The sequence below is a fragment of the Calonectris borealis genome, chromosome 7 (genome assembly GCF_964195595.1).
Source record: "Calonectris borealis chromosome 7, bCalBor7.hap1.2, whole genome shotgun sequence".
Taxonomy (NCBI): Eukaryota; Metazoa; Chordata; class Aves; order Procellariiformes; family Procellariidae; genus Calonectris; species Calonectris borealis.
The window spans coordinates 23965041-23992597 of NC_134318.1; the positions used below are offsets into that span (position 1 = coordinate 23965041).

General features: G+C 42.3%; 1 protein-coding gene across 3 annotated transcripts; it reads right to left on the reverse strand.

Moving 5' to 3' along the window:
• Window positions 1–3210: 3210 nt before the first annotated feature.
• On the reverse strand, window positions 3211–27432 carry TMEM273 (transmembrane protein 273). 3 transcript variants are annotated; one of them, XR_012674298.1, is made up of 7 exons: window positions 27324–27432; window positions 22000–22050; window positions 21040–21150; window positions 18862–18886; window positions 17137–17245; window positions 6345–6371; window positions 5487–5537 (listed from the first exon to the last, which is right to left on the reverse strand). XR_012674298.1 is itself a non-coding variant. In XM_075154620.1 (6 exons), exons 1-6 carry the CDS (start codon window positions 27376–27378, stop codon window positions 5492–5494), a joined length of 315 nt encoding a protein of 104 aa, XP_075010721.1. In that variant the 5' UTR covers window positions 27379–27432; the 3' UTR covers window positions 3211–5491. The 3 variants fall into 3 exon arrangements, 2 of the variants coding, with proteins under 2 accessions (XP_075010721.1, XP_075010722.1); XM_075154620.1 differs by lacking the exon at window positions 17137–17245 and having other exon boundaries at window positions 3211–5537; XM_075154621.1 differs by lacking the exons at window positions 17137–17245; window positions 18862–18886 and having other exon boundaries at window positions 3211–5537.
• Between the last annotated feature and the right edge of the window lie 125 nt (window positions 27433–27557).

Consider the following 27557-nt stretch of genomic DNA (forward strand, 5'->3'; position numbering starts at 1 on the left):
AAACAGCCAGGTACCTGTAGCCTTTGAGACCTGAGGTCAGGGGCCCTTCCTCAGGACAAAAAGATGCCAGTAACCTCCCAAAGAGGGCCCTGGGTTGGAACAGCAAGGTCCCAGAGCTGTTGGAGATAGCCGGTGCATGAGGGGCAGATTCACTAACCAGCCTGCCTGGCCTTCACGGTTGCTTTGCCAGTTGCTGTTAGAACTGCTCATCCTGCGAATACGCAGCAGCCTTTTCTTTAAGTAGCTGTTTTGTGTTTTGTATGCATTTCAAGGTGGCAGCTCCTTCGAAGGGGTCCCTGCAGGAGGCCTGGTGCACTCACCACAGGTTTCCGTTTTTCCCTGGTGTCACTCTAATGAGTTTGAATATCAAGCAGCTTAAAACATGTAGGGGTTGTTCCCAAAAGGGGTGAATAGTCAGTGTTTTATATTCATTGGAGCATTCCAGCCAGTTTTAATCTGGTCCCAGCCCTGTGAGTCCTCCCTCATTGTCTCAGAAAGATTTCTGATAGCACTGAGTAGAATCTGATCTGTAAAGGAAAGGCCTTGTGGATTGTCTGCATCAGGGCAGACTGCCATCAGCAGTGGTGTGAGGGATGCAAATGAAACTTCGCTGGCCTCCTGTGAGCACTGCGTGGATTAGGCGGGGGGAGAACACATTTTTTAACTGAATGCAGAAGACAGAATCTGTGCACTGTGCCAGTTCGCCTGTGAAGCGTTTGGGCTTGTTATTAGTCCACACAGTGTTCAACCCCAGGGTAATGTCACTGACTTTGCTGAGGCTCCTGTTTGATGCAGTTGTGAGTGAAAGCACAAGGTTCTTCTAGGGCTTAAAGCCTGAAATATGAGAATCGAGACAATATATATTCAATAAGGTGAAATAACTAACACCTAACATTCCAAAACCAGCATTTTTGCTGGAGGCAGCAGTAAAGAAGAATGATGGTCTAATAATTAGGTCACCCACTTTGAACTTGGAAAGCATTGTATTCTCTGCTCTGCTGATCCTGCATTGGCCTTGGGCGCAGCACTTGGGCTACTCCCTGTCTCATTTCCCCTCTCCGCGAAGAGTAGACGTGCCTTCTTAGGAGTACGTGAAGTGCTTTCATGCAGTGTTAGTAGTGACCATGCAAATTCACAGATGTAGTAACAGGGAGGGCAAAGGCCTTTGTGATTTGATCTTTGTGATTTTTGATCTATGGAATCAACTACTTCTGACTGTGGAAGGAAAGTACATCGGAAGATATTAAATTCAACAGGACCACTTTTGGCTTAGTGACACTAAAAAGAAGTTTCCTGTAGGGCGGTAGGGTCTTCTAGGAAAGCATTGGCACATACTTGCAATGTTCTTAGGCTTCATCTAGATGTTTGCTATTAACCACTGTGGCAAAGAGGCTATTGGAGAAGATGGACTTGAGTCAGACCTAGGCTGGCTATTCTAATATTCCCTGTGTGTAACTAGTGTGATTTTCAGAAGTCTGAAGCCTTCATAGGTCCTATTTGTTTCTTCTGCAATTACAGGCACTCTGTATTTCAGACCTGGTCTATGCCATCATATAGTGTCATACTTCTCTGTCCTTTCTTTAATTCACACTCCATTTATATTTCTCTTTGTAGGTGAGTATAAGCATCCTTTCTTTATGAAGTTTGCTAAGTAGGTACTTTCCTTTCCTTGTGTTTTCCCATTTTTGGTTGCTCAGTCAAAGCATTTTTAACAGTCTTTGTGTTTTGTACTTGATTAAGTGTAGTTATAAGAAACAGAAAAAATAATACTCTTGACTAAAATGATCTGATTTTTCACTTACAAGCATGAGAGAGGCCAAGAAAGATTCAGGTTGCAACTGAATAGTTTTAACTATTATGAAATTTGCCATCCTTTCTGCCTGGGAGGAACTGAATCAGACTCTTCCGCATACCACTCAGAGCAGATTTGTATCAGTGAGGTCTGATTTACAGGACTCCTCCCACAGGCACTGCTTTTCTACCCATGCAGTTCTACTCTGTCCAGTGGATGTTTGCCTGATTTATTACCATGTGAGCGAGTGCTACACCAAACTGTGTGGCTCCTCCAGTTAGTCCCAACTTACACTGATGCAGCTGACAGCAGGATTTGACCTAAATGATCCCACTGTTGCTGTGGCACGTGCATTGTAACTGAAGCCAACGCCGCATCATTATCTCTTTAGAAATGCATGCTGTGTATGCACTTCTTAGCTCACTTCTTGTGTCTACAACTGCCTCCTCTTCTGAATAACTCTATTCAAAAGCATCATTACGTTGCTGTGCATCTGCCGTGAGGAGACTTCAGGTCCAGCATGGTGTAACTGGGGCATGTGTCCAAACCCCAACTCTGAAGTCATTCCCACTGTTATCCATTCAGGAGAATGCCAGTGATCTCGGGGAGAGCTCAGGGTGCTCAGCACGTGCAGGTGTAACCTGTGCTGGACAGGCAAATAAGTGAGTGCAGATGCCTATCGTGCTGGGTGTGGGCTGCCTGGGCTGCATCCTTGACCAAGAATTAGTGGAGCTAAGCGTCTTTTGTCTTTTGACTGAATGCCTCCAAAATGCTCCCCTTTCATCTAGTTTTCCTTCAGTGATTATTTCCAAGCAGTGCTGTGCAGCTTGGCCCAAATTCAGAAGCTGCTGATGCTGCAAGCGGTGTTGGTAAAGCTGGTTGTAGGAATGGGCAAAACCAGCAGCTCCTCGGGGCAGCAAAATGGTTGTGACAGCCCGATTTGTCTGTGGAGAGCTACAGCTGTGGGGCGGGAGGGTTAGGCTTGATGGGGCACTGCTCGCTGCTGCCACGGCAGCCCCTTGCAGCAGTGGCAGTTACTAAATGTGCCCAAACCTCTCAGAGGCAGCAGAAGCAGCAGCTCTGGGCCCCCCATCCCCAGCTGTCTGTCTCAGCGCTGCCCACGTTTTTCCCATACCCAGGGAGCCAAGGCACTCACCAAAAGGTTTCAGGAACTCAGAATCTATTCTCCAGCCCAGTGCATTTGCCTGATCAAGACTGCTATCTCTAATTCTCCAGGCCTTTCTCCTCTACTGCTTGCAACTTACAATTTTTTTGTTTATTTTCATCTTTATTTCCCATAGTGTACTGAAATGATGTGAAAGAAACATTTGTTCACACAAATAAGGGAAGGTAATAGCTTCCCTCCCTGACCACATGCTCTCTTCTGTTCCAAGTCTTAATTAAAATGGTACTAAAGGAAGCAAATCAATTAACAGATACAAGATGGTTTATTCACTTACACATGTACACACACACAATTACTTACAAGTATCACATTACTGCTTCAGTTTATTTGTTAGGCAAATGCTGCTAATGAACTGCAGTGTTACTGAACTAGGTAACAGACACCTAGGAATCCAGGGAAATTATTCCAATATATCAGTTTTCTCTGAAAATAAACCTTACGTTTTGTTGTTCAAAATGTACGGAAAAATTACCATCCAGTTTCCTTTGCACATTTTGAAAATTACCTGCTTTGCTAAGGTAATATTCACATATTCAAATCCTTTCAGTTACAGTTACAAGTAGTACAGTAGCTTATTCTTCATAGAAACAAAATTCTGACATATCTGCTGTTATGTTCTGACAGTGTGTTGACTCTAAGTCCCTGAGTCAGCACATCAGCTCTGCCTTTAATGTGTGGGGTTAATTGCAGCTCTTCACGGTCTGAAAGTTGATTATTGGATGGGAGGCCGTGGCTTCCACAATTTTTTCGAGTGATATTTCTTAATAATACAAAGAATTTCTGGGTTGGACTTCAGTCTAAAGTTTGCCTTTTTGTTTTTTTTTAAGTTTAATAACTTCTGCTGTATTACAGTAGTGAAGAACTGGAAAGAACTTCATTTATTATGATCTGCCACATGGCGTAAGAGCAGACACTGGCTTAAATGTTAACTTTAGGAATGCACATTAGATGAGAGATTAAAAAATCCCTATGTCTATAGACATTGGCCTGAGCTAAAAGTTTAGGCAGATCCAATCTATTTGCAGTTTGTGGTCTTTGGATCTGGCTAGTGGTTATTTGTAAGCTGCAATAAAATAGTGTAACATCTTGCTTGGAGTCATCCTGTAATGCTACAACATAACAGCTATGCCTGTGAAATACTGTGATATTTCTTAATGCTGTGCGTGCCATCTACCCGAGGCTCTCAAGCCTTTGAGTCCTGCTGAGTTTCCTGAGAGGAGTAGGAATAGCAGAGGACACCCAGCATGGCATTGCTGCTAGCCAAGTGCTCCCAGGGCTCCCACAGCTGACATTCGCTGCCCTGTCTTCACAAGCTGAAAGGAAAGCCTGGCTTGAAGTACAAAAATATTCCTGCTCTTCTTGCATCTTGTGATGCACCTTGTTATAATAAATCGTTCTTGAAAGAAGTGGATTTAAACAAACAGAATAGAATCTATAGCATTATTTTCTCAACTGAGACCAAAGCCACAGGCTCACAGCTTTGGTAAAAGCTGGGATGTGTTTACAAAATAACTTTGGTTTAAACCATTTAAAATTATTTAAACTATTCTAAATGTTCTGAGACAAAGCTCTATTTTTTCTTGTTGTCACTCCCACTGTAAGAAGCTTGTAATTAGAGCCAGGCAAAGCAATTCTGATGAAATCAAATTCAACAGAAAATATAAGGCTACAACAAGAATTTCAGCTCGGAGACTGAAATTATTCACAAATTCTGATTGAACTTAGTGCATTATTTTATACTAAAAAAACAGGGATGGGTGAATTTTGGAAATGTCAGATTAGCTTTTTTATAGCATGTTGATATGAAATGTTTTGTTTCAGATGTCCAGAAACTTTTTTTTGAGGATACAAAACTGTTTTCATGAAAAATGAAAATGAAACATGAAACATGAAAAATATTATTTCAGAAAGGAATTTTTCATTTTAAATGACCATAATTCATTTAAAATGGCAGAAATCGGCATTACCACCAGCACTTAAACAAAAGACATCAGTCCTAAAGCTAAAAAAAAAAGATATAACTTTAGTGTGAATTAAATGTTTTCATATTAACACAAAACATTTATTTCCTGAAAATGAGAAGCTTTGTTTTATTTCAAACTCAAATTAATGATTTTTAAAGTTACTTTGGTCGTTATTTACCTAACTTGAAATATGGGCGTGACCATGAATTCTGCTGCTGAAATGCATTGCTACCTTTTTGCTACTCTGTATTTAATTGATTTTAGAAATCAATCATATACTTATCGCGGACTAAACAGGATCTATTAATGAGCAGAGCTCATCTATTTTATTTTCCTCATACATTTCCTTCATATACATGCTGTTGGGGATTGCAGACTTTTTGTGTGCAGGTGATTGAAGTTAGCATGCATTATAAGCTCTTCCTGTAATCAATCAATCAGTCTTTCAATTAAAGAACAAAGAAAGGAGTTGGTATTGGTGAGATTCCTGCCTGTGCACAAGAGACTTCTATTGATCCTCGGACCAGGTAACTGTCGATTGCAAAAGGATTATTGATCATTTGTACTTTGTTTTCCTAGTACATTGACATCGTCTCTGAAAAGAAAGAAACATCACAGGTTAACAATAAGGTTTTGGCTTTGGTTTTACCTGGAATGATCCATAGCATCATTGTAAAAGCTGAGCTGGGAGATTCCCAGATAAAAAATACAGGAATTCTAGAAAAGTGTTAATGGAACTGCTGGAATTACATTCATGAAGTTCCTCCCACTTAACTTTTATTTTCCTAGAGGTTTCTTTGTATCTTTGGAGGTACCTGTTTTTCTTAAGTGAATTAACAGAACAAATTGTGATTCTGGCTGCTGTGGTGACTTCCAGATGCCAGGGAGGAATCCACTAGCAGCAAGCAATGCATTTTAGGGCAGCATCCTACTATAAGAACTGCTCACAGTGCTGCAGACTCTGGACTATCGTCATTTGGGCGGCGTCCCAGTATTGTCTTGCCACATGAGTGGGGAGCAGTTCCTGGATCCATATTGTGGCTGCATCTTTCCAAGAGCTTACTACTTGGAGCACCTCCTAATGGGAGGGCAGCTGCATTGCAGCATAGTCATGCCATAATGCAGACAGCCTTGCAGTGTGCCTGGGCCTTTTGTTAGGGTATTCCAGGTATACAACTGGGAGGCTGGAAGACAAGGCAGTTAAATGACTTGCCTTAGGCCATGCAGAGTGTCTGGCAGATCTGGGCTGTCAGCAGGAACTCAGGGTAACCCCATAGCCTTTATTACTGTGCGACCTTTCCCTTTACCTAGGTGGATGTGCCTTTACAACTTCTATGTGTCTGCCTAGAACTGTCACTCCACCTCCCTGCTCCACCAGACTCCCCCTTCCCCCGAAACATACCTGTTTTGGCTTGATCCCATGTTTGACCTGCAAAGTATAGAGAGCAAGATATTAATTGTGACTTTCAGAGCAGTGCTCAAAGATGAGCATTCGAAGAAGCAACACATTAGCAGCTGGGGAAATGCAGGAACTTCTCTTCCTTTCTCTTTTCTTCACTGCTCTTAATCTTTTATTCAGTTTTACTCCATCTAGCGTCAGTGCTTGGAAATAAAATCTTTCCTTGCCTTGCAGCCCTCAACTTGTTTATGTTCTTAGATCTCATGACTCCACGGGGAAATGGTATTCATCGTAGTCCCGTTCCTTCAATACTACTTAAGCATTTTCTGGTGACTTTGCTAAAGAACGAACTCACAGGAGATTTGGCAGGCAGGGATGCGCTTCTTGTAATTCACCTCAGCCTTTTTGCCTTCTCTGAGAGAAACTTTGTCACACGTGTCTCTTAGAAAGCTGTGCTGAAATTCTCTGCACTAACCGTTAGTGTCTGTAAGAAAGAGTTGAGAGCTGAGGCTCATCTTTCTCGTTTGAACTGGACATACAGTCCACGGGAGACCATATGGTGAGGCATATATAGGCTGGAATCAGAGGAAAATCTGTTTGGTTTCTTTTTTTTTTTTCTGCTGTGCTCCATTTCATCCCTTATTTCTTTCATTGGGGTGAGTTTGGGGCTGGAGTGAGTCAGCATAGCTCTATAGGTGGCAGTGCCTACTGCCCTGCAGTGCTTTCACAGCTAAATTTTCGTACTGCCTGCTTTGCCCAGCCCTCGGGGAGCTTCCAGGGCATCCAGAGAAGGCGTCTGCTGAATTGCAAGGGGGGAAGCTCACCAGCACCTAGCCAGTACCTGCCTGCCAGCCTGCTTGCCTGCAGCCTGGTGACCAGACTGGAGGTACCGGGGGTTGTCTCAGCCCTCCTTTGCCTGCAGCAGTCTGGCACGTCGCAGGTACAAGGAATTTCTTTTAGTGACACAGCACTGTTGTTACCCAGGATGTAATGGTTATGCAGCAATATTTTTCAGCTTGTTCCAAATAGTTTGTGGCAGCTCTTTCCCGGAAAGGAGAGGCATTTCAAGACATAATTAGGGGACCTGATATGGGCTGTGCTTATGAACTTGTCAAAATTTCTTCACACAAAATAACACAGATTTAAGCATGTGAACTAAGTTACACAAATTTCTGCCTGACTGGAACTGTAGCCATTAAAAAAACAAAAATTCTCCCCTCTTGTTCTGACTATGACAACAGATTAATGCAGAACAAGGCCAGTGCAAAGTGATTTGGGCTAACTGAGGTGAATTGGGAATGGATTAGGTTCAGGGATTCTCACCTGATCCCTTTCCCTGCCTGTGTCGAAGGGGTAGAAGGTGGCAGGGAACTGCTGGGAAGGGTGTTGTCTTTCAGCACCATTCCTAAGCCATTGCCTGCTTGTGGCCTAACCCTAAGTAACTCCAATTCTCTGCATGCAAAGAAGATTCTGGTTGGGAGGCCAATGCTCTTCTTCATGTAGCCCAACGTAATCGGTAAGTCACCTAAAGAGAGTGGCTTTCTCACTGATGCTCTCAGGCTGCCTTCCCACTATTGACAATGCCAATTGCTGCAGGAAAGGGTGGTCCAGCCTCCCCCAGCACCTTGACTGTAATATTTCACCACTTCTTTTGTGCTGAACAGCCTGGTCTCTCTGAAAATTATTTTTATGTTATACTGCATAGATTTTTGGCAGGGCCAGTTCCCTGGGGCAGTGGGGATGCGTGACTGCCTGACCAGAACATGCGGCTGCACTGGGAGGGAGAGGGAAGCGGAGCAGGACTGTCTTTGGGGATGGGACACTCAGTTGGTCCCACGCTTTGCTCTCCTTCAGGGAGTCGTGGAAGCTCACTCAAAGGAACCAGTTCACAAACACTTTAAAAACAGCATGTCCACCTAGGGGGGTAGTTATTCTTTAGCACTTGTATTTCAATGTCTGTGTAGTAAATCAGATTTGGGAGTGGGCCAGGTGTTGTTTTTAATGCACAAAAAATAACCTAGTTACTTTTCCGCCAGTGGTTTTCTGTCTTCTTCCATTTACAAGTTGGTACAAATTTTCCATTGAAGCTGTGGGCCTCTGTGAAGTGTCTTTAAGCCCAATTTAAAAACATATGAAAAGCCTTTAAACCCATAAACTTCTGTGAACTCCATGGATCCCCAAGCATTTGCAGCCTACAAGGCAGAAGTCAGCATCACTTTGTGTGATACTTGCTCATTTCTTTCAGCTTGGTATTTGCTCTCTGACACCAAGCTGTAAAGTGCACATGGAATATGGAGGGGGGTGGTTATAAGCAACGATCAGAAGAAAAACAAACTTAGTTTTGCTGATACCTAGTACCTTCAGGACAGAACTCTTGGAGAGTAAGAGATCAGGGAACTGAAATAAAATTATCTGACAGACTATATACATGATCTTAAAAAAGGATCTATAAATAATCTTATTTTCTGAGAAGTCACTGAAAAAAGGCTTCTAGGAGTCCATCTGAAATTAGTGATTCCTTTTTCATATGTTTAGTGTGAGCTCGTCCAGAAATTCAGTGGGACATAGGAAATTCTGAGAGTTGGAATATGCAAGGAGCTCTGATTTGATGCTCTTCTTTCCTGGCTGAGGCCTGTGGCACTCTGAGTCCCTTGCTTCAGGAGGCTTGTTTTGTTTTGTTTTGTTTCTAGGCTGTCCTTTAGCTATGATAGCAGCTTTCATTTCTAGCTAATCCCATGTTGTCACCTCTCTGACAAGCCCTAGTCAACATAAAGCTACTCAGTCTGGATGACAGACGGGCGCTGCCTGCGAGCAGGAGGTTCTCTGCTCGGTGGCATCTAGTATTTGAGTTACCCTGGGTGTCTGCTGACAGGAGTGAAGAGGCTACTCTTTCAGAAACATTTCTGATTTTTTATGCAGACTTGCAGCAGCTCCAGGGAAAGGTAGAGTTACTCATTTATTGCTGGAATCAGTGGCACCAGCAAGTTTGCCAGCAGAGACCACGATGGCTGTGGAAGGAATTGCCTCTGACAGGTGTCTGAATATTACCAGGAAAGCATTCTCCTGACTCAGCAGGTTTGGGACCAACTCTTACAAGCAAATGATTTAGAGCTATTCAAGACTAGCCTCAAACAGTTGTGCAAAGGGTTAGGAAGGAGTAAGGATTCCTCCCTGTTTGGCAGCTGTGAAAGGGTCAACCGCAAATGCAGCCCCCAGGTCGGAAGGGCGTGCAGGCGTCCTGGGGCCAGATGGTCTCCCAGGGAATGTGGTGAGTGGCCAGGGAGGAGCAAAAATTAGCCAGAAGTGTGGCTCTGCCCGTCAGGCTGGTAGCTGGCATCAGTGAAGTATGCTGTATCATGGAAAGGGGTTTAATGAATTAACCTCACCCCAAGAGTCTGAGCTATACGTATGTAAATATATATGTATAAAACTGTCTCTGTGTGTGTCTGTATATGAAGTATCCCCTCCATTCAAGAATGGTGCTAAGAGGAATTGAGAGCCTGAAAGTGCCTACAGAGTGTCTTAATGCTGCTTTTTAAAGCCTGGTGTCCCCAGCACAGTGCAAAGCTCAGTGTCCTTGGTTTTGAAGTGTGTGATATAAAGATTAATTTCATTTTATGGAAAGGGTAACCTGAGCCGAAGTAACTTGTCCAAGGTTGCTCAGAAGAACAAGTTCGGCTAGACAAGGCAGTGACTGAACCAGGTAGAAAAGCCAATTTATTGCTCTAGTCAGTGGTGACCATTGCCTCAACAGAGAATGGGTATTTACATTTTGTTTCTGCAAATGTATATGTGCAAGGAGTCGAGACAGCCATTTCTGCTGAGATATTTCCTCATTTTTTAACACTTACACAAGCACACATGGAGTTGTTTAGCCCACCTCTGTTCACACTTATGTTTATTTGCAATAGCGTGCATTATTATGGCATTTGTGCAGCTTTTAAATATTTTTCATTAAACTCCATTCTCGGGATGCATACTGAGAAAACCTAAGGCAGTGAATATAGCCTTCAGTCTATCAGCCACCCACTAATCCCTCCAGTGTTGAGCAAGGAATCAGGCCTACCCTGGTGTATCAGCAAGGCCAGACTCATCTTGTGCAGGTGGTATCTCCTCCTTAGTGAAGTGCAAATACATTTCTGTCTAAGAGGACTGTAGCCCTCCCAAGTTGTCTTCCACTGCCATTTTCCCAATAGTTGTTCACTACTGATATTTGGCCATGGTAGCAACGTGAAGGGAGGCTCTGCAGTCAAAGCAGACCACAAAGGAATAGTTTTTCATTGATTTTGCAAGGCTTATTTAGATCATGGAGGAGGCTAAGTGTCTTTGCTGGCTCTGTTTTTCCTTATTTGTAAACCTCTAACAACCTATAAAAACTTCATGTTGACCTGATGATTGGGTTGTTTGTAGAATATATTCATTGGCAGAATGAAAGACCTTGTGAAGGGCTGCTTGGAAAAAAAAATGAGTGGCAAGTGAAAGAACAGCTCATGATATAGCTGAGGAATGTTAAGAAAAAACATTCAAGTCTGACCCCAGAGGTGTCAAAGATTCTGCTGAATCTGCATGACTGATTTTCTCCAGATCCAAGAAGATGACACTGACTGTCATAGTTTAAAAGGAATATTCCTGGGAGAGGAAAAGAAAAAAGAGGCTTGTTTTGGAAGAACAAAGACAGATGCAGGCAACTCAATGGAAGTTGAGGATTACTGAAGAAATCCAGGAAGTTGTCTGGATTACTGGGGATTAGAGAGAACAGGGTTGCATGTAGGGTACAGCTAATTTTTCCCTTTGATGCTTCACTTCTGTTGTTGCAAGATGCTTTATGACCATGCATGAGAAGGCTACTTTGAACTGGTCATAGCTCCTGTAAGGGGGAACTGTAGCACTGAAACTCAGTTTTGCCTCCTCCACAAGTCCAGAAGATACTTAAAATCATAGAATCATTAAGGTTGGAAAAGACCTCTAAGATCATCAAGTCCAACCATCAACCCAACATCACCATGCCCACTACACCATGTCCCTAAGCGCCTCATCTACACGTCTTTTAAATACTTCCAGGGATGGTGACTCCACCACTTCCCTGGGCAGCCTGTTCCAAGGCCTGACCACTCTTTCAGTAAAGAAATTTCTCCTAATGTCCAGCCTAAACCTCCCTTGGCGCAACTTGAGGCCATTTCCTCTCGTCCTATCACTTGTTACTTGGCAGAAGAGACCAACACCCACCTCGCTACAACCTCCCTTCAGGTAGTTGTAGAGCGCGATGAAGGCTCCCCTCAGCCCCCTCTTCTCCAGGCTAAACAGTCCCAGTTCCCTCAGCCGCTCCTCATAAGACTTGTGCTCCAGGCCCTTCACCAGCTTCGTTGCCCTTGTCTGGACACGCTCCAGCACCTCCATGTCCTTCTTGTAGTGAGGAGCCCAGAACTGAACACAGGATTCGAGGTGTGGCCTCACCAGTGCCGAGTACAGGGGCACGATCACCTCCCTGCAAGGTACGGGGGGAGCTGTGGCATATTTTGTATTGTATAAGCACCACCATTTCTAGTCCTCCACGTGGGAAGAAACAGACACCTGCAGGCTACAGACGAGGGGTGAAGAAACGCCAGTTGGCACTGGGGAAGATAACCAGGATGGACATGGGAGAATAGATGGATTAGGAGGCAAGAGAGCTCTGCCATTTCCATCAGCTACAGTGATGGTCATAGGCAGGTGAAAGCTGGATAGACTTTGAAGCTTTTTGGTATGTTCTCCAGTGCTTTTTCTTCTCTGCTTTCCCATATGCCTCTACCTAACCTTGCTCTTTCCAGACCAGACAATGTTTTCTTTCTATGGCAGGAATGCCATGGCTGCACGCAACAAGGGCAAAACTGAACTGAGTGGGGAAAGGGAGGTAACTGGTGGGCTGGGGCAGATCCACTGGGGTGTGTTTTTGTGGGACTATATGAAGTGATTGTTGTGCCAGGGAGGCCCATCTGCACTGCAGTGAGAGACCCATCAAGTGCCAATGATTTTGAATGGCTTATGATAACTCTTCCATAAGTCTCTGTTTTGTTTTTTTTTCCCTTTTTTTTTTTCTTTTTTGCAGGTCTAGTGACTTGAGTTTGCAATTTGAATCAGTTGCAGTTTGAGTGAATGGTAGGCAGAGTCATATATTACATTTAAAGAAGAAAGTACTTTTCGAAAATTAGGATTCTTCATTGTTATATGTCCGAAGGCCAGGCTGGGAAAGAACCGAGCTGGGACTCTGCATGAAAGGCTAAGCCAACTCACCTTTTCAAACCATTCCATACCAAGACTTGCTCTTCTGGTAAGATTGGTAACACTCCAATGCTTTCCTCAGAATACCAGTGACTGTGCTTAACAAATTCCTTTCCTGTGCCTGTATTTCTTACTTGCATCCCGTGTGTTAAAAGAGGTGAATCGGACAGATAAGAGACAGCTGGAAGCAACTGAGGGAACTCGTTTAAGCAATAGGAGACTTGGAAGGTGGAGACTGTAATCTTACAGGCAAAGATGGGATGCTATAGTGCCCATCTCCTGGGGGCATATGACAGACATAGATTTATGCCTAGGAAAATGTGTGCTTCTTCATATCCATCTGCAATTGACAATGTTTGTAGTGATAGAGAATTCAGTGGTCACATATTTAGTGTAATAAGTCATTGATTTCATCTCCCTCTGCAAAGGTGTCCAAACAAATCCTATGTTAACTTTTTAATGGGGGTCTTAGCAGGAAGGCCACAGCTTGAATGAAATGTGGATAATGAACTAGCCTCATTCCAGGTATCTCCAGGCTGAAAAGTGAGATACCTTACTGCTGGGAAAAATGTCCTCTTAAAGTCAGGTCAGTGCAAAGAAAACATCTGTCTCCAAGTCTGACATATTTCCACAGGAGGGAATTACTTCATTGAAAAGTCATTAAAATTCACAAAAGTTGCTGTAGCATGGCTTAAAACAACCAATAATGGTCCTTGTTTCCTGCTCGCTTTGTATAAAAATCTTCCGTGGAGAAGATATCTTAGTTACTCTGATTAGGAACTGGATAAAGATAATTCCTTTGCATATTTATTTTTGGCATCATGCTATTTCAAGTACTTTTGCCATTGAACTTGCCTATAGTAGAGCAGCAGTATGTGCTTGCATCTTAAGCAGATATGATTTCAATGGATAGTACAGCGGCTGAGACAGTATCGCTCCCTGGTTGCAGACTGAATGTATAGTGTTACGTGTGAATAGCTGATGCAGTATATAAGTCGCTGCAATGCATTTCAATGCTCAGCGTCCTGCGCAAGCTGTGTTCTAGATCTTGATCCTTTTTCCTTGTGCATTGCTTTTCCATGTTCAGATAAGGCCAAAGTCTCTTCTCTTTTAATGTGTATTTATTTATGGATTTTGATTTGTAAATTTTGGGCCCATTTCCCAAAGGACTCCCACTTGTGGCTTTCTCAAGTACCCTAGCATCAAAACTAGGTCTCCAGTTAAGTTTGTTTGTGAGCTCAGACTCCGGTGATTAGACAGATTGTGTCTCTCATTTGCAGCTGATAATATCAGAGAGATGACTCGTGCCTACTCAATTGGCTTCCTGTTTGGTAAATGATGCATCCTGCAGTTCACAGTATTACAGATCAATTTGGACTGTTTAGATCAGAAAGAAAGGCTCTCCTCTCCAAAACAGGAGATTTTTCTTTCTATCTGACTTTAAACCTGTTTGAAAGATATAAAATTGTTAGATCAGCTCCTGTTCACTGTCTCTGCCTGTCAGTGCAGCTGGCTACAGACCTGAACATGACAAAATGCTAGGAAACAGGTTCTTGGCTCAAATGTTTAGGCTGAGACTGTTCTGCTAGTTGGAAGAAACTGCAGCTCAACAGTCAAACTTGCATATGATTGCCCAAACCTCGTCTTTGTCATGCCATCCATCTCTGATGTTTATATTTTCCAAGTGGATGATTTCAACTCCTATGTAATCCATGGCACTGTTTTTAGAGTTAGACAATGAGGAGACTGGAGGCTTTCGAGGTGCAATAACATTCCAAGCCCTCCTCCATTCTCCTAAAGAATACTGTGATTCTCAAGAGTACCTTGTGTTTCCCAAGCATAATCTAGAAAAGGAAAGAGAAGTCTTAGAAGACTTAGAAGTCGTCAAGTGGGAAAATACAGGAAAACATATAGATGCTGCTTTGGGTAGCAAAAGAAAATCACTGATACGCTTAGCACTTGGCCGATGCAGCTCCCAAGCTCCCCCTCTCCTCCATCAAACATCAGAATGACTTGTGTATTGCCTTTAAAACCTGATCTCTTGCTGAGTGATTTACATGAGGGCCTATAGAACCCAGTGAGTGGCATGGGGAGTTTTGGTGTGTGCTGTTGCCCAGGATGTGTTGAGGCAACAGATTCCTTTTTGCTATTGCAGCAGGTTTAAAATATGTACCTTTTCCTTTTCAGTAAACATTCTCTGTCTCTCCATCCTCCTTGTCTCTGTATGTCTCTTTCTTTGTCTCCTTCTGTCAAAATAAATCTGGCTGCCATGCACTGTAGTTAACTCAAAATATTGCTAACATTAAATGTGCCCAGACATTTTTATTAATACATTAAACTTGCATGAAATTTTTAGGCATTATAATTTACCAAGCTTACACCAAGATGGCATTTGAAACTGACATGAGCTATTAATTAAAAAAGAGGACATTAAATAATTGTCAGTTGACATATAAATTACTGTTTTGCTAGCTGACAGAAGCTTGCCTCAAGCCTTTTTCTCTTCTCAAGTGTTAGTAAATATCCCATTGAGTTTAAGGGCATCCCATTATGAATTGATTGTTTAAGTCTTAGTGTTATATATGTGACTAAATGAAGTGGTAAATGCTGTTAATTTTTTCACAATGAGCTGTCGGTGTCATGTAGAAACACTTCTGGTTTAAGTGTTTGGGAAAGTATCAAGGGGAACACATCAGAATGCTTCCTGATTTTAGTGGAAACGTGTTCTTGCAATGTGTTGCAAAGTATCAGCCAATCAGGGTTCTAGCATAAAAGAAGATTATCTGCATCAAGGCCTTCAACTGGTAGGAGGCTGAGCAACTCCATCGACTCTGATGGTACTGTGCTGGGTGACACCCACTCAGAGTATGTCCCAGCTAGGGAGAGAAATTGTTTAGTGGCTTGAGGCGCTTCTGGGAATAATTATGTGAAATTTAAAACAAAATTTGGCTGAAGGTGAATTTGCTCTATCAGTTGGATTAAAGTTTTTTCCTAAACAAACGCTAATCATCATCACTGGTCAAACAGAAAATGAAGTTGTCTGCAGAAGATATGCCAGTTCTTCTCCAATCCTAAAGGGGTGGTATCTTGATTATCACTGAGGGTTTCAGGTTGCCTGTATCCCTGAGGGATTCAGGATGGCTGTATGATTGGTTGGAGTAAATCTAGAACTAGGTGATTTCAGATAGTGGACTTTGCTTTATCAAAGGGTTTTCCAGGACTAGCCACTGGGCTAAAAATGCCATGAATTAGAATCCCCAGGGAATTGAAGCAAGTAGCTAAAATCAGTTTAGACCTAATTATCACGTTTCTCTGGTGACCTGAATAAATGAGAGACTATTCCTATGACCTATGGGGAAAAATAAATCAGATAAAAATGAACATACAGCTTGGATTTTCTTGAGGAATCTTCTTGGTATTTTTAATACTGTAGCACTTACAGTGCAAGTACTCAGCATGAGTAATATTTCAATGCTTTTTTCAGGAAATAAACTGGGGGGGATTGTGGTGGCTTTGTATTTGTGAGGTTTTCAGAATTTTTTTTGATTGCCATTGTTAAGAATGGCTACCTCCCATACATCTCCTTTCAGAGATGTACAACCTCAACCAGTTAGACGAAGAATGTTGGAATCCAAAACATGGCATATAACCGCATTCTTTGGGTCAAGTTTGGTCCTACAACGAAGAGATGCCAACATGGGTGAGATTCCTATGGAAGGCTACCACATACTTCAGCTATTACTTGTTCTATAAAGGTCCAGTTCCAACCTTTAAGATATTCCCATTATGTATAGGCCAATTTAACATGTCAACACAAACTACCATCTGGAAAGGCCCTACCCTGAAGGAAGTTAGGAGGAAAGATCAAGAAATACACTGAATCCTGTATGATGTAGTTCCTTTTGATGTTCTGTGAGTGGATCGCTTGGTTGCAGAATGATGGTGCAAAACCGACTAAGCTAGTTCTGCATCAACTATCTGAGATGTGGAAAAGTATAGCTTTGTTTATAAAACAAAGCACCATATATACTTCCTTGCTAAAAATTGATGCTATCTTGAGGATATCTGCGTTTCACTAATCCTACTAAGGATTTGTTTGTAGGGGCATTTTTAAATGTTTGCTATGGATCTGGTAGTATTTTTACTGTCAGAGGTTTCCTCAAGACCAGTAGAAGGGTGCACTGTTTCCTCAGATTAACAGCTGCTTTATAGAATCCCTTAATGAGCCACCAAGGAGCGGTGGCACCATAGATGCCCTGAAGTGAATGAGAACAAAGATTTGTTGGTAAACTACTCACTGCCACAGTAGAATTGAAAAGTACAACTGATTAAGAAGCAATTGTGGATTTCTAGTTGTTTTCTACTTAACCGAAAAAAGTCATCTTTAACATACATAGTTTTGCCCCCAAATATTGTGGAATTACAGCTTCTCTCACTGGTCAGCGTCGGTGGCTCTAAAGCAAAGAGGTTGTGTATTGTGTCACACTTCCAGCCTTAACACCAGAATTTTGACATGAAACTGGAAACTTCACTCTACCTTTTAGGAAACACCTGTAGACTGGGATGAGGAATCATCAAAGAGGTCAATGTAAGGTCATCATTAAAGATGTTAAATTTTGCTGCCGTGACCAAGTCAGTCACTTCCCCTAGAAAGATCAGAGGATGGTATCACAGATGTTCAAACTGTCTCTGAAAGAAAATATCATACATAATAAACAGCAAGGGGAGGTAGAGAAGTCTAATGTGGAGTAGTTCATAGATCATACCATCTGCATTTCATCCAGGCAATAAATCTACTGCCCTCTGTGTCTCTTCTTGTCTCTGTCCCTCTCCTCCCTTCATTCCCTTTTCTCTTGACTCTGGTCTCTGGCTTTTCTGTTTCGGCTTAGCTCTTTCTCACACCCTTCCCATTCGTTGCTCTGTCTATACTGCCCTTAGTACACCAGAAAGTTTACTGGGTATTCTATGTTTGTTCTTCTGGCCATATAATAGTCCTAATCTATTTTAGGTTAGTACACAGAAATTGTCAGTGTCTTGTAAGAGAATAGTGTGTTACTAGAAAGGAAACATTTTGTGACAGTTAGCTGTGTTAGGTTGGGGAAGTGTCTCCCTGGGAAAATAACAGATGCTTCATGGCTGGAGCCCTTCTGTGTTGGACAGGCAAAACATTGAAGTACTTGCTGCAATGGGTGCCGTTGCTTTCTTTATGAGGAATGACTGTGATGGGGACATCCTTCTATCCAGTTGTCTGAGAGAAGCCAAAAGCCATTTCTTAGGTCATTGAGTACAGCTGTTGCCTTCAGCTTATGAGAATGCTGATTAATTAATGTTTGGGTTTTTTTAGTCATTTATAAAATGTCTCAAAGGGATACAAAAAAGTGTCTACATCCGTAGATTACCATGAGCCAACAGACAACTTGCAGTCCGGAGTCCCTACTCCTGTACATCTCAACCCTATTGCCTGTCCTTGGAGGGGATGAGGAGTGCATTGCCTATGCAGTCTAGCACTGCCTCTTCTGCCTGTGAACCCGTCAGCTGCTGAAAACCTAAAATGGTCTTACGTTTCTGGATAGCAGGGAGGAAGGTGAAGGGCAAAAATGCATCCCTTCCAGCAGGAATGATCACGGCATGATCTTGACCTGTAAGAGCCTCGATCGAGTGAAGGGAGTTCTCAGAACTGAGGTCCAGGCACAGTAACTGGGAAATTTTTGATGAAGCCATTTACCCTGGTTTACTTCTTTTTCTTTTTCCTTTTTTCTTTTCTTTTTTTTTTTTTTTAAATCTAAAGGGCTTGTGAATATATGACAATACAGTAAAAACTTTGTTTCAGAAAAAATGTGGAAAAGTTCTAGCAATGTCAAAGAACATCCAACTTCAGCACTTTTGAAACAAGGCCTTTGGCTTTCATCCCTTAAAAATACTTTTTTTAAATGAGTTTGATATTATAATACATAGTGCGAACTCAAAAAAAAAAGCTTAATCAAAAGTATTTGAAGGATTTTCTTTTTAAAAAGAATCTCAGTCTGCTGGGATTTCTTTCCTATTTCTGAAATGTCAAAACCCTCTTACAATGAATTTCCTTTTTCCACACAGATCAACTAAATACACTGCCTATCATGGTCCTCTAGAGGCTTACATGTGTGTTATGTGTTATCATTCAAATCACAGTTGTGGGGAAGCATCATGCACAACGAGAGAGACGAGTTAAATATTACAGTTTGTGTATCATGCCGTAGAAAACACGTGGGGCAATGACTCTTACCTTCTATCCGTTTTGCCATCCGACTCTAAAGGGAGAACAGGAAAATGTGGTTAGTTAAGAAACCAGGAACAGAGTGGTGATAGGCCTGCTCAGAAGTTGTGAGGATGCAACCAGGAGAACACAGTTACAGCTGGTAAAGATCCAGCCATCCTTTCTGAGGCAAAACTCTTTGGTATTTGTAATGTCACACAACCTTCCTAAAGCCCTCCTTGACTCTTCCAGCTGGAACATCTCGTGTCAATTTTCTCAGAGCTGTCTCTTTGCTAATATTTTGGAATTATAAGCTTGATTGTAGCACATGACCAGAGTGTCATGAGAAACAACTCTGAGGGCAGATGCTTGATGAGAATGAGGCGGAAGCAGTTTCCCTGTAGGCCTGCTATGTAGTGCCGCTAAAGAAAGCATCAGCCATTTGTCTTTCGGGAAGTGGCATTACATTGTCATTTGTATCCTCATGGGGTACCTGGGGAGTCTGTCTGCAAAATTATCCTTTAAAAGACCCGTGTTGACTGTACATAGGATGGAATCAGGTTGTGACTGATAGGCTGAGCTCACTGTAGCAGTACTGGGCCCGGAGAGCTCAGTTTACTTTACTCCAAGCTTAATAGTTAAGACCACTCTGCTCTCCTAAGCAAAAGTCTGTGACTACTGTTGAAGCGGTGTGTCATGGTGCACTGCTGACTTAGTAGGGTTAGTCAGTTCTGGTTGCTGGGAAATTACCTCTCATTTGTCGCGTGAAGATTAATGCAAAGATCTGGCCACAGAAACAAATGTTTCTGCATAGAGTGGATGGACAAGCAGCTCCTAGTCCTATGCTGTAGCAACCTGACTGAGTTCTCTCACTGCATTTTCCTTGTTTAATGTCTGGCTCATTTTCGTGGTGGAAACTGGCTACATTTATGAGAATTTCTTTGTTTTTAAAAGTAGTCTGCGAGAGCTGGCACTTTGCATGCAACCAGAGCTGCAAAGGTGCTTTTAGAAATTCACCGTGCAGATGCCATACAGAGAGCAATGCTTTTAGTCCCTAAACTCTCTTGTTATAGTCTCTCTTCTTTCAGTAAGGATTATTTCCCCACATATGTCATGAGATTGCCTTACTGCTTCCATTTCTGCTATGGTTTCCTTCCAAGCCAAATTTTCATGTGCTACTAAGAGTACAGACCTCTCTTGACAAGCAAAACCTAGGTTGCAAAGATTAGCACTAGCAATGTCCCAGGATTCATTTTTGCAAAAAAAGAACAGCTTATACTGTTGTTCTGGTCAACCTGTTAGGACTTTGCATTTCCTCATTTGCCCCTCTCTGTTGCTGTTCTATTTGCTATGCTTTTTTATTTCTAGCTTTTAGCTGCAGTTGTATTTCAGCAGTGGAAGAAATCACCACAATATTTGCTCTACAGTGCTCTGTGAAGCACTTTGGAGCCCTGTCAAGTGAGAGGCTTTTTGCAGAGGGTGGAGGGCCGTGGACCAGCATTGCCTCTGGGGAGGCTCATGGACCAAATTCTGCCTGTCACTAACTTCTGTCTACTGAAATGATGGGCATTATTCAGTTTAAGATTTTGGATTTGAATCCAAAACCATGGGTTGTAAACTGCTGGTCCAAAGTCAAAAGGATCTGTTGCTATCAGCAGTTATGATGTTAGATCAAAGAGCTTTTGCCTGTTTCACATAAAAAACATGCTTTCCTGTGGCAACTTGAAAACCAGTCACAGTTGAAAAGTTATGGGGAGTTTTGCTATGTACTCTGATGGAAACAGTGTATCTTAGAGTCAGACAGTCACATTTGAAGGAAAAGTTCAGAATCGGTGAAATAAATAGCAATTTTGGCTAGGAAGTTTGAGCAAGCTTCTTGCCCATTCTGCAAATCCAACAGGCTCTTTAACTTATGTCTAATAGACAGATATTTGTTTTAAAAAATAATTATTCTAAAAGATACCCAGGCAGTAAGCTGAAGTGAATTCTAGTTCTCTTGTAAGGCTAAAAAGCAGAGTTGGATATACTGAAATGTGAATCTGCAGTTCTAGAGACTCCAGCACTTCAGACACTTTAAAAATAGTTCTTCAAAGGAAAACCAGAGCTGTAGTACATACACAATTCCTAACACTGAAGTTCAGATCTGCTGTATCAGAACATAAGGAGATCTAGATCTCTGGATAAGAAACCAGGAATATTTTTTCTTACCTCCAAAGACATTGTCAATCATTTGTTTTTTGATCATGCAGATTATTATTGCTACAAAACTGATTGCTAGAAACGCTCCCAGAGTAACTCCTATAATAACATACGTGAAATCTGCAAAAATTGAAAACAAGCCGGTGAGTATACACCATTAAATAATAAATACAGTCTTTGTGTTTCAGATGTGACACAAAGTTTCCAAAGTTTAAATGCATCCCTTTTAAAAAAAAAAAAAAAAATCATATTTATTCTTCAGAAGGGGCTGATGATGCTGAGTCAGACTAGGTAGCTGAGAAGAGTCTACTCTTTCAACCCCCTGCACATCATAAAACCATGTGAACCTATGGCTAACGGGCTCAATGTCATTTTATGATAATGAACAAGTTTAGCCTTTGGTGTGTGCAGGTCTCAGCTGAGTTTTAGAGCTGTACTTTTCTCCCCAAAATGAAACTCTCCATCCCCACTCCCTTGCCATTCTGTATCCTGCCAAACTCTTATTCCTGCTTCCCATAGCTGCACACACAGAGCTTCATCTCCACCTCCCAGTACCCAGCCTCCTGCCCTGCCCGACTGTTCTGCCTCTATAAGTCTTCAGTGGGAGGAAGCAGGTGAATTTTTAAGTGTAAAGTATGAACCACATTGTGATTTCTTTTTTTTTTTTTTTTTAATCACTGTGTGTGTGTAAGGGTCCACCTTCATCTGTCCGGCAGGAGGGTGCCTGTGTTCAGGATCTGTGTTCCAGGCTCTCTCCTCCCTATGCTCATTACATTTACTTAAAAGTCATTTAAAGGCCCCAGTCACGCGGCAGGACTCTGCTGTGCTAGGCAAAGTACAAACACACAACCACATGATTATCTTCTAGACATAAAAAGCACGTGAAGTCTTCTAAGCACATTCATTTTTCTTATATTTGCTTTGCCCCTAACTTCCTGTCTGGAAGCGAAAATCTCACCATGAACTCACCTATTTCCTCCTCTGAGTTTCCAGAAGCATAGACCTTTGCTCTCCAAAAATCTGAAATGGAAGTATTTTAGCCTGTTAGGACATCAAGTAGAATACTCTATATTCAAGGAGAATGCCGTATTTGGCTGTTTCCAAGGGAACAGTTGATCCTGGTAAAGCTTAAGAAAGGATCTGAGGCTTCCTGGAGTAGTGAAGTGTTATCAGTCAAGTTAATAAGGGCATCCTAGGAATGTGGTCACCACATGCCAGTTTTTGGTCAGAATAGAAAATACAATTTTAAAATTTTATTTTTTCTTGGCACTGTTTTCATTCTAGAGTTTCCCCACTGCAAACCTGAGAGCTGTATGCAGGAGAAGTTGCTATAAATCAAGAAAAAGGTTATGGATGCAGTAAAGCTAATAAGACATGCTAACAGGAGAGAATATGGCACACCCCAGCACCCTTCTCCAGAAAACATGAGTCCTAGTCCTGCCTGTAGTTCCAGTCTCCAAAATGTGATTTATTGCTGGCAGAGAAGAGTCTTTTGCTCTTGCAAGAAAATGTTATAGGCTGGAAGCAACCTTTTCAGAGACTCCCATGCCAAGTTCCTTGTTCATCAAAAGGACACCCTCCTGGCCCTTCCCCTTTCCATAAAGCCACTGAGCTGTGTTGCCTGATGCTCAGAGTGTGCAGGCCCTTAGAATGGAGTGTCTTTGAAGAAAACAATTAATTCCCACACACTTTTTGACGGAAACAGATTCAAAATTTTCCAAACAAAAAAAAAAGTCAAGAAAAAGGAGAGAAGTCATGTTTAGTTTTAATGTTACTTGTTTATTATAGGAAATTGCTAAAAATGTACACTCTAATGTTTTTTTCAGTGATGGGCATGCAAGGATATTTCCACCAAAGTTTTCAAGTACCTCCAAATGAAGTTAACTGATGTGCAGCTGCATGAGGTGCCTGGAGCATGAGAAGGCTTTAAAGGCAGATAGGACTCCTGCTTTTTAAAACAGTATGCTATGAAATTTCTGTCTCCTGCACATGGTTTAGGTAGAACATGAAGTCCTCTCCTACAGCTCTTGCTCTTTGGCAATCCACTGCCTGGCTGACAGTACATATGGGACCTGGTGGGAAGATAGCTGTTTTGCACGCTTCATCTTTTCATAGGCATTCCCCACTGTAATGGGGAATTGTGAGGGAGTATTCTCTGACTGAAACTCAAGTAGGATTTTAAGGTCTTAAATGCATCCAGTTTTCCTATTGCTAAGGGGTCCAACATCATAAGTCCCAGCTCACCTCTCTTCTCTCTCCTCCACTTTTTGTGGAGAAATAATTCTGTCGTCTTGAGGTTTTGGGGACTGTGCTTTCATTTCTTGTCCAGTAAAATGAATGCTAGAAATATGATTGCTTTTAAACTTGAAGCATAGTCCTCCCATGCCAAAACCAGCCATTTTGGTACCTTTACAGAAATCCATCTTGAGTCTGCTGTTCAGACTGCTGAAACTCTCTCTTGAGCTGAGTGTGGGCTCTGGGGCTTCCGCAGTTATGTCAGAAAAATCTGATATGTTGGGTGGCTCACAACAGATTTGTGTTTATTTCCTGGTTTTAATCACATTTCTAATCCCAAATTTTCATAAATTACAAACCAAGCTTCAAAAACCTGGAGACGAACTTAAAAAAATCTTGAGTTTTAAAGCAAATGTATTTTGGGAGCTATAATTCTGAGCTGAAAGTCCTTTTTTGCCAAACTTCTCTTCATAATTAAAATGTCTGGAAACATATTTTATGCAAGCAGAAATGTTTTCTCTTCAAAAATCCCATGACATTCAGAGAAGGGAGTTGGGAGGAGTGGGGGATCCAATTGCAGATATGATCTCAAAAGCTGGCTATTCTAAATGACCAAAACCAAAGTTACAAAGAAAAGGAAATTTAAAAAAAAAAAAAAAAAAGCCTAAGACTACACAGTGGGTGTAAAAAGCATAGCTCCTGATTTTCCAGATTAAAAACCAGTCTCTTTGCTCTCGCTTGTGAATTTATTTCATTATAAATTTAAAAAAAAACCCCTTTCTTCTATCTCCTTAATTATTCTTTGTGCTCATATGAAGAATGTTTTAAATTCAAACATAATAAAAGTGATATTGTATTACTTTTATTATCCTAATGATCATAATACATAGACCTTAATGTATGCTTTCTAATGGAATTAAACCAGTGACAGATTATGTGTTTTATGGCAGAAATAATATTTTACATGGAATATTTTATGTAGGTCAGTTTAATATATTGAGATTAAATTATTAGTTTCTTTTTAAAAAGGGAGAGAGGGAGGGAAATCTCTGAAAACCCACAGGACTAGAGAGAACATTTTCAATTCATACTTTCAATATGGTTTTAATTAAGGTTTAATATCATTTACTGGATGCTACTTAAATACCGTTTGCTTTTGAGGACTGTGTAAGATAGCCAGCTTCTGTTTGTTTCAGTTTCTCCTTAGGTGGAAAGAAGTGGATTGACCAAGTCAAATACACGTGTGTCGCTGTTTGTCCTAGATCCCATCTTTAGTTTAGATCTTTTGGGGATGTACACAAGCCTCCCGGTACAGAGGGGTTAGAAATGATGCCTGAGATTCTGCAGCACTCCAGTCCTAATGCTAGCTTTCTGACCCCTTATCTCTGTATACTGGATTTAGACTAACTCCCATGCCTTGAACCAACCCTCTGAACTTGGAGAATATTTGCTTCTGGGTGGAAGAGCCTTGCAGATGACTTTGATATCTATACTTGAGTGACTCATGGATCATTTTTCAAAGGGTCTCAAAGCAACTGACGGTGCTTTCTCCCCTCCCCTGTGTGCCTGGCTCAGGCGTAGCGTGCAATTGGCAGTATCATAAGATGTGCCCCCCCGGGGCTCTGGCAGCACCAGGAGGCTGGTGAGAGGCACGGGCTGTGTCATGGTTTTGTGCCTGTGTCATTGGTAGAGAGTCCGGAGATGAGACTGCAGACTAGACAGGTCTTGCATTAGAGGTGGGAGGGGATGGAGAAAGAGTAAGTGTGAATCTGCCGCGGCAGCCTGCCTGAGGAGCCGGGCTTGGTCCGGTATGCTGGAGCCAGCCGTGCCGCTGAGGAAGCTTTTGCTTCTGGCTGCCCACCGCAGTCCTCTGCCAGTGTGGCTGTCTCCCCTGAGGTAGAGCTACTGAGCAGGTGATGGACCCGCAAATAAATATACTGGGCTGTGAGGGGGCTGGGAGCCTCTGGTCTGTCATCTCTGGGCAGGCTTAGCCCTTCTCAGACCTGCCGTGCACTATGCAGAAAACAGCTTCTGAGCTGCACTGAGAGACGTCCTATTCTCCCTGTGCCCTCTGCTATGTAACTGTGCTCGCGCGGTGCCTTGACTGCAGGTCAGCGCAGTGAGGAAAGCGTAATTTGGGCACAAGTTCAGGGAGCAGGAATAGCTCACTTTCCCCACCTTATGAGATATTGTGAACAACTCCCAGCCATAACCTACAGTGATAAACAGCAACATGTGCCTTGTCTTTCTCAATGCACAGCACTTGCCTTAGTCCCTTTGCTTTTTGCCTCCTGCTTCCATGTGACTTTCTTCTCCCTTCCTCCCCTATCTCAGGTTTCTCCTCATTGCAGCAGATAGCGGCTGGTCCTGGGGCATTGCAGCAGCCACTGCCATTTATCTTTGAGACAGCAAATGGGAAAGGAAGCAAGTATCTGGGAAACCCAGAGGTAGGATGGAAAAAAGGGATGGCTCACAGCGGTTGTCTGAGCAATTCCAGAGTCAAATAAGGAATGCCCATGACAACAAAGAGGTTACAGGCAATGATCCTGCTGGAAAGCATTCCTGAAAACCATTATTAAAAAAAAAGAAGAGTATTCTGGCTGGTATTTAGTGTAGCAAAATTCCCAGCTACGTGTAAATTTCATGAGATTGGCACTGTTGGCATCCAGGCAAACGGGGTCCTTCCTTGGTCCTCAAATTAGAGGCAAATTCTTTCTCTGTAGTAACAGATGAGGACAGGAGTCCTACCTGAAGACAGGAATTTTTTGAGCTCTAGTCCTTTCCAGGCACCCCTCCATCCAAGGGCTGTGGATTTGCCATTGCCTGCACCTTTCCATGGAAGCATATTAATGCATTTTCTGTGTGTCTATTGCAAAGTGCCTTTTGCTGTAGAACATGTCCTGCTGTTCTTGAGTCAACATCTCTTTGCTCTAGGCAGATGCTACTGTATTAGTGGGACTCGTGCCATTTGTTTGCTGAGCAATAGCTAGTCAGTAACTAGGGAGCAATCGTTGCTGACTTTCTCTTCACATCTATAAGAACAGTTAGTTATGCATGTCCTGTGTGACGGACAGTCTTCATTTCTCTGGACTCTTGGAAGCATCTATAGAAAGGTGCAGAGGGCTTGAAGGGCCAACAAAAAAGGATAGTGAGAGTGACAAATTCCTATGTATTCCTGAGAAAGATGACAAGAGGATAGTGCACTGCTGTAGACCTATGGATAGCTTTGCTTGCAGAAGCTGAGGCAGGAGCGGACATTCAGTGGATGCAAGCTGGAATAGCTGGTCTGCATACCTCAGGTGGGGCAAACTGACCTTGTGGGGTTCCCCAAAGGTAGATGATGTTTTTCTATGAATTTCTGCATGAAGTAGAGTGGTGTGGGAGGTGTCCATTAAGTAAAGATCAGGCTTTTGCCACCAGAGGGTGCCTGCCCCCTTACCTAACGTCTCGGAGACCACAGTAACCCATGTAAACTTCTGTCTTTGTAGCTGCCGTCAGCTCCGTCCTCCACATTAGTCCCAATGAGCCCCACTTCTTCCCTGCACAAAGTGGAGGTGAGTAACCACGAAGTAAGAGGCAAGTTGTGAGGATGAGAAAGCCCTGCTTTGAGCTGGGAGGAAGCATTAGAAGCAGACTGAGTCAGGAGCATTGAAGTCCTGTGAGTGAGAGTTGCAGAGACCAAAAGTGGCTTGCAGATAGCATGCACACAGATCAACTTTTTCCTTATACTCTACTGAAGTACTGTTTTCTGTACAGTGCCAAACAGGATGCTCAGCAGCTCTGCCATCTCATCTGCAAAGATGCAGGTATTTAACTTCATGATGGCTTCCGGATTGCGCACAGCTGGCCCCTTAGCACTCAGGCTAGGACATGTTAGCTAGAAAACTCAGCAAAATACCCCACTGTCTCACAAATGTTCTTTCTCCAAGGAACAGAGTTCTAAACAAAGTTTTAAAACAACATACATACAATTAGTCTGGGAAATACATAACCCCACCAAGCTCTGGAAAAAAAAAGCTCTCAAAAAGGATGGAAAAGAAATATGATAGATCACTTACGTAAGAGAAGAAGAAATGCCGTTAGGACTGGTATCCAGCTTGTTAGTAAGGTCATTGTGAAGTTTTGACAACAGAGTGGTTTCACCCAAATTTTCTGAATTTAGCTCTTCTGCAGTGTCTTTTTAAAAAAAAGTTAAAGCAGGTCATGTGACTATATTGGGAAACTACAGTCACATCCTGAGTAGTTACATTTGCAAATAGAAGTTCCCTTTTTTGGGTTTAAGATCAACATAT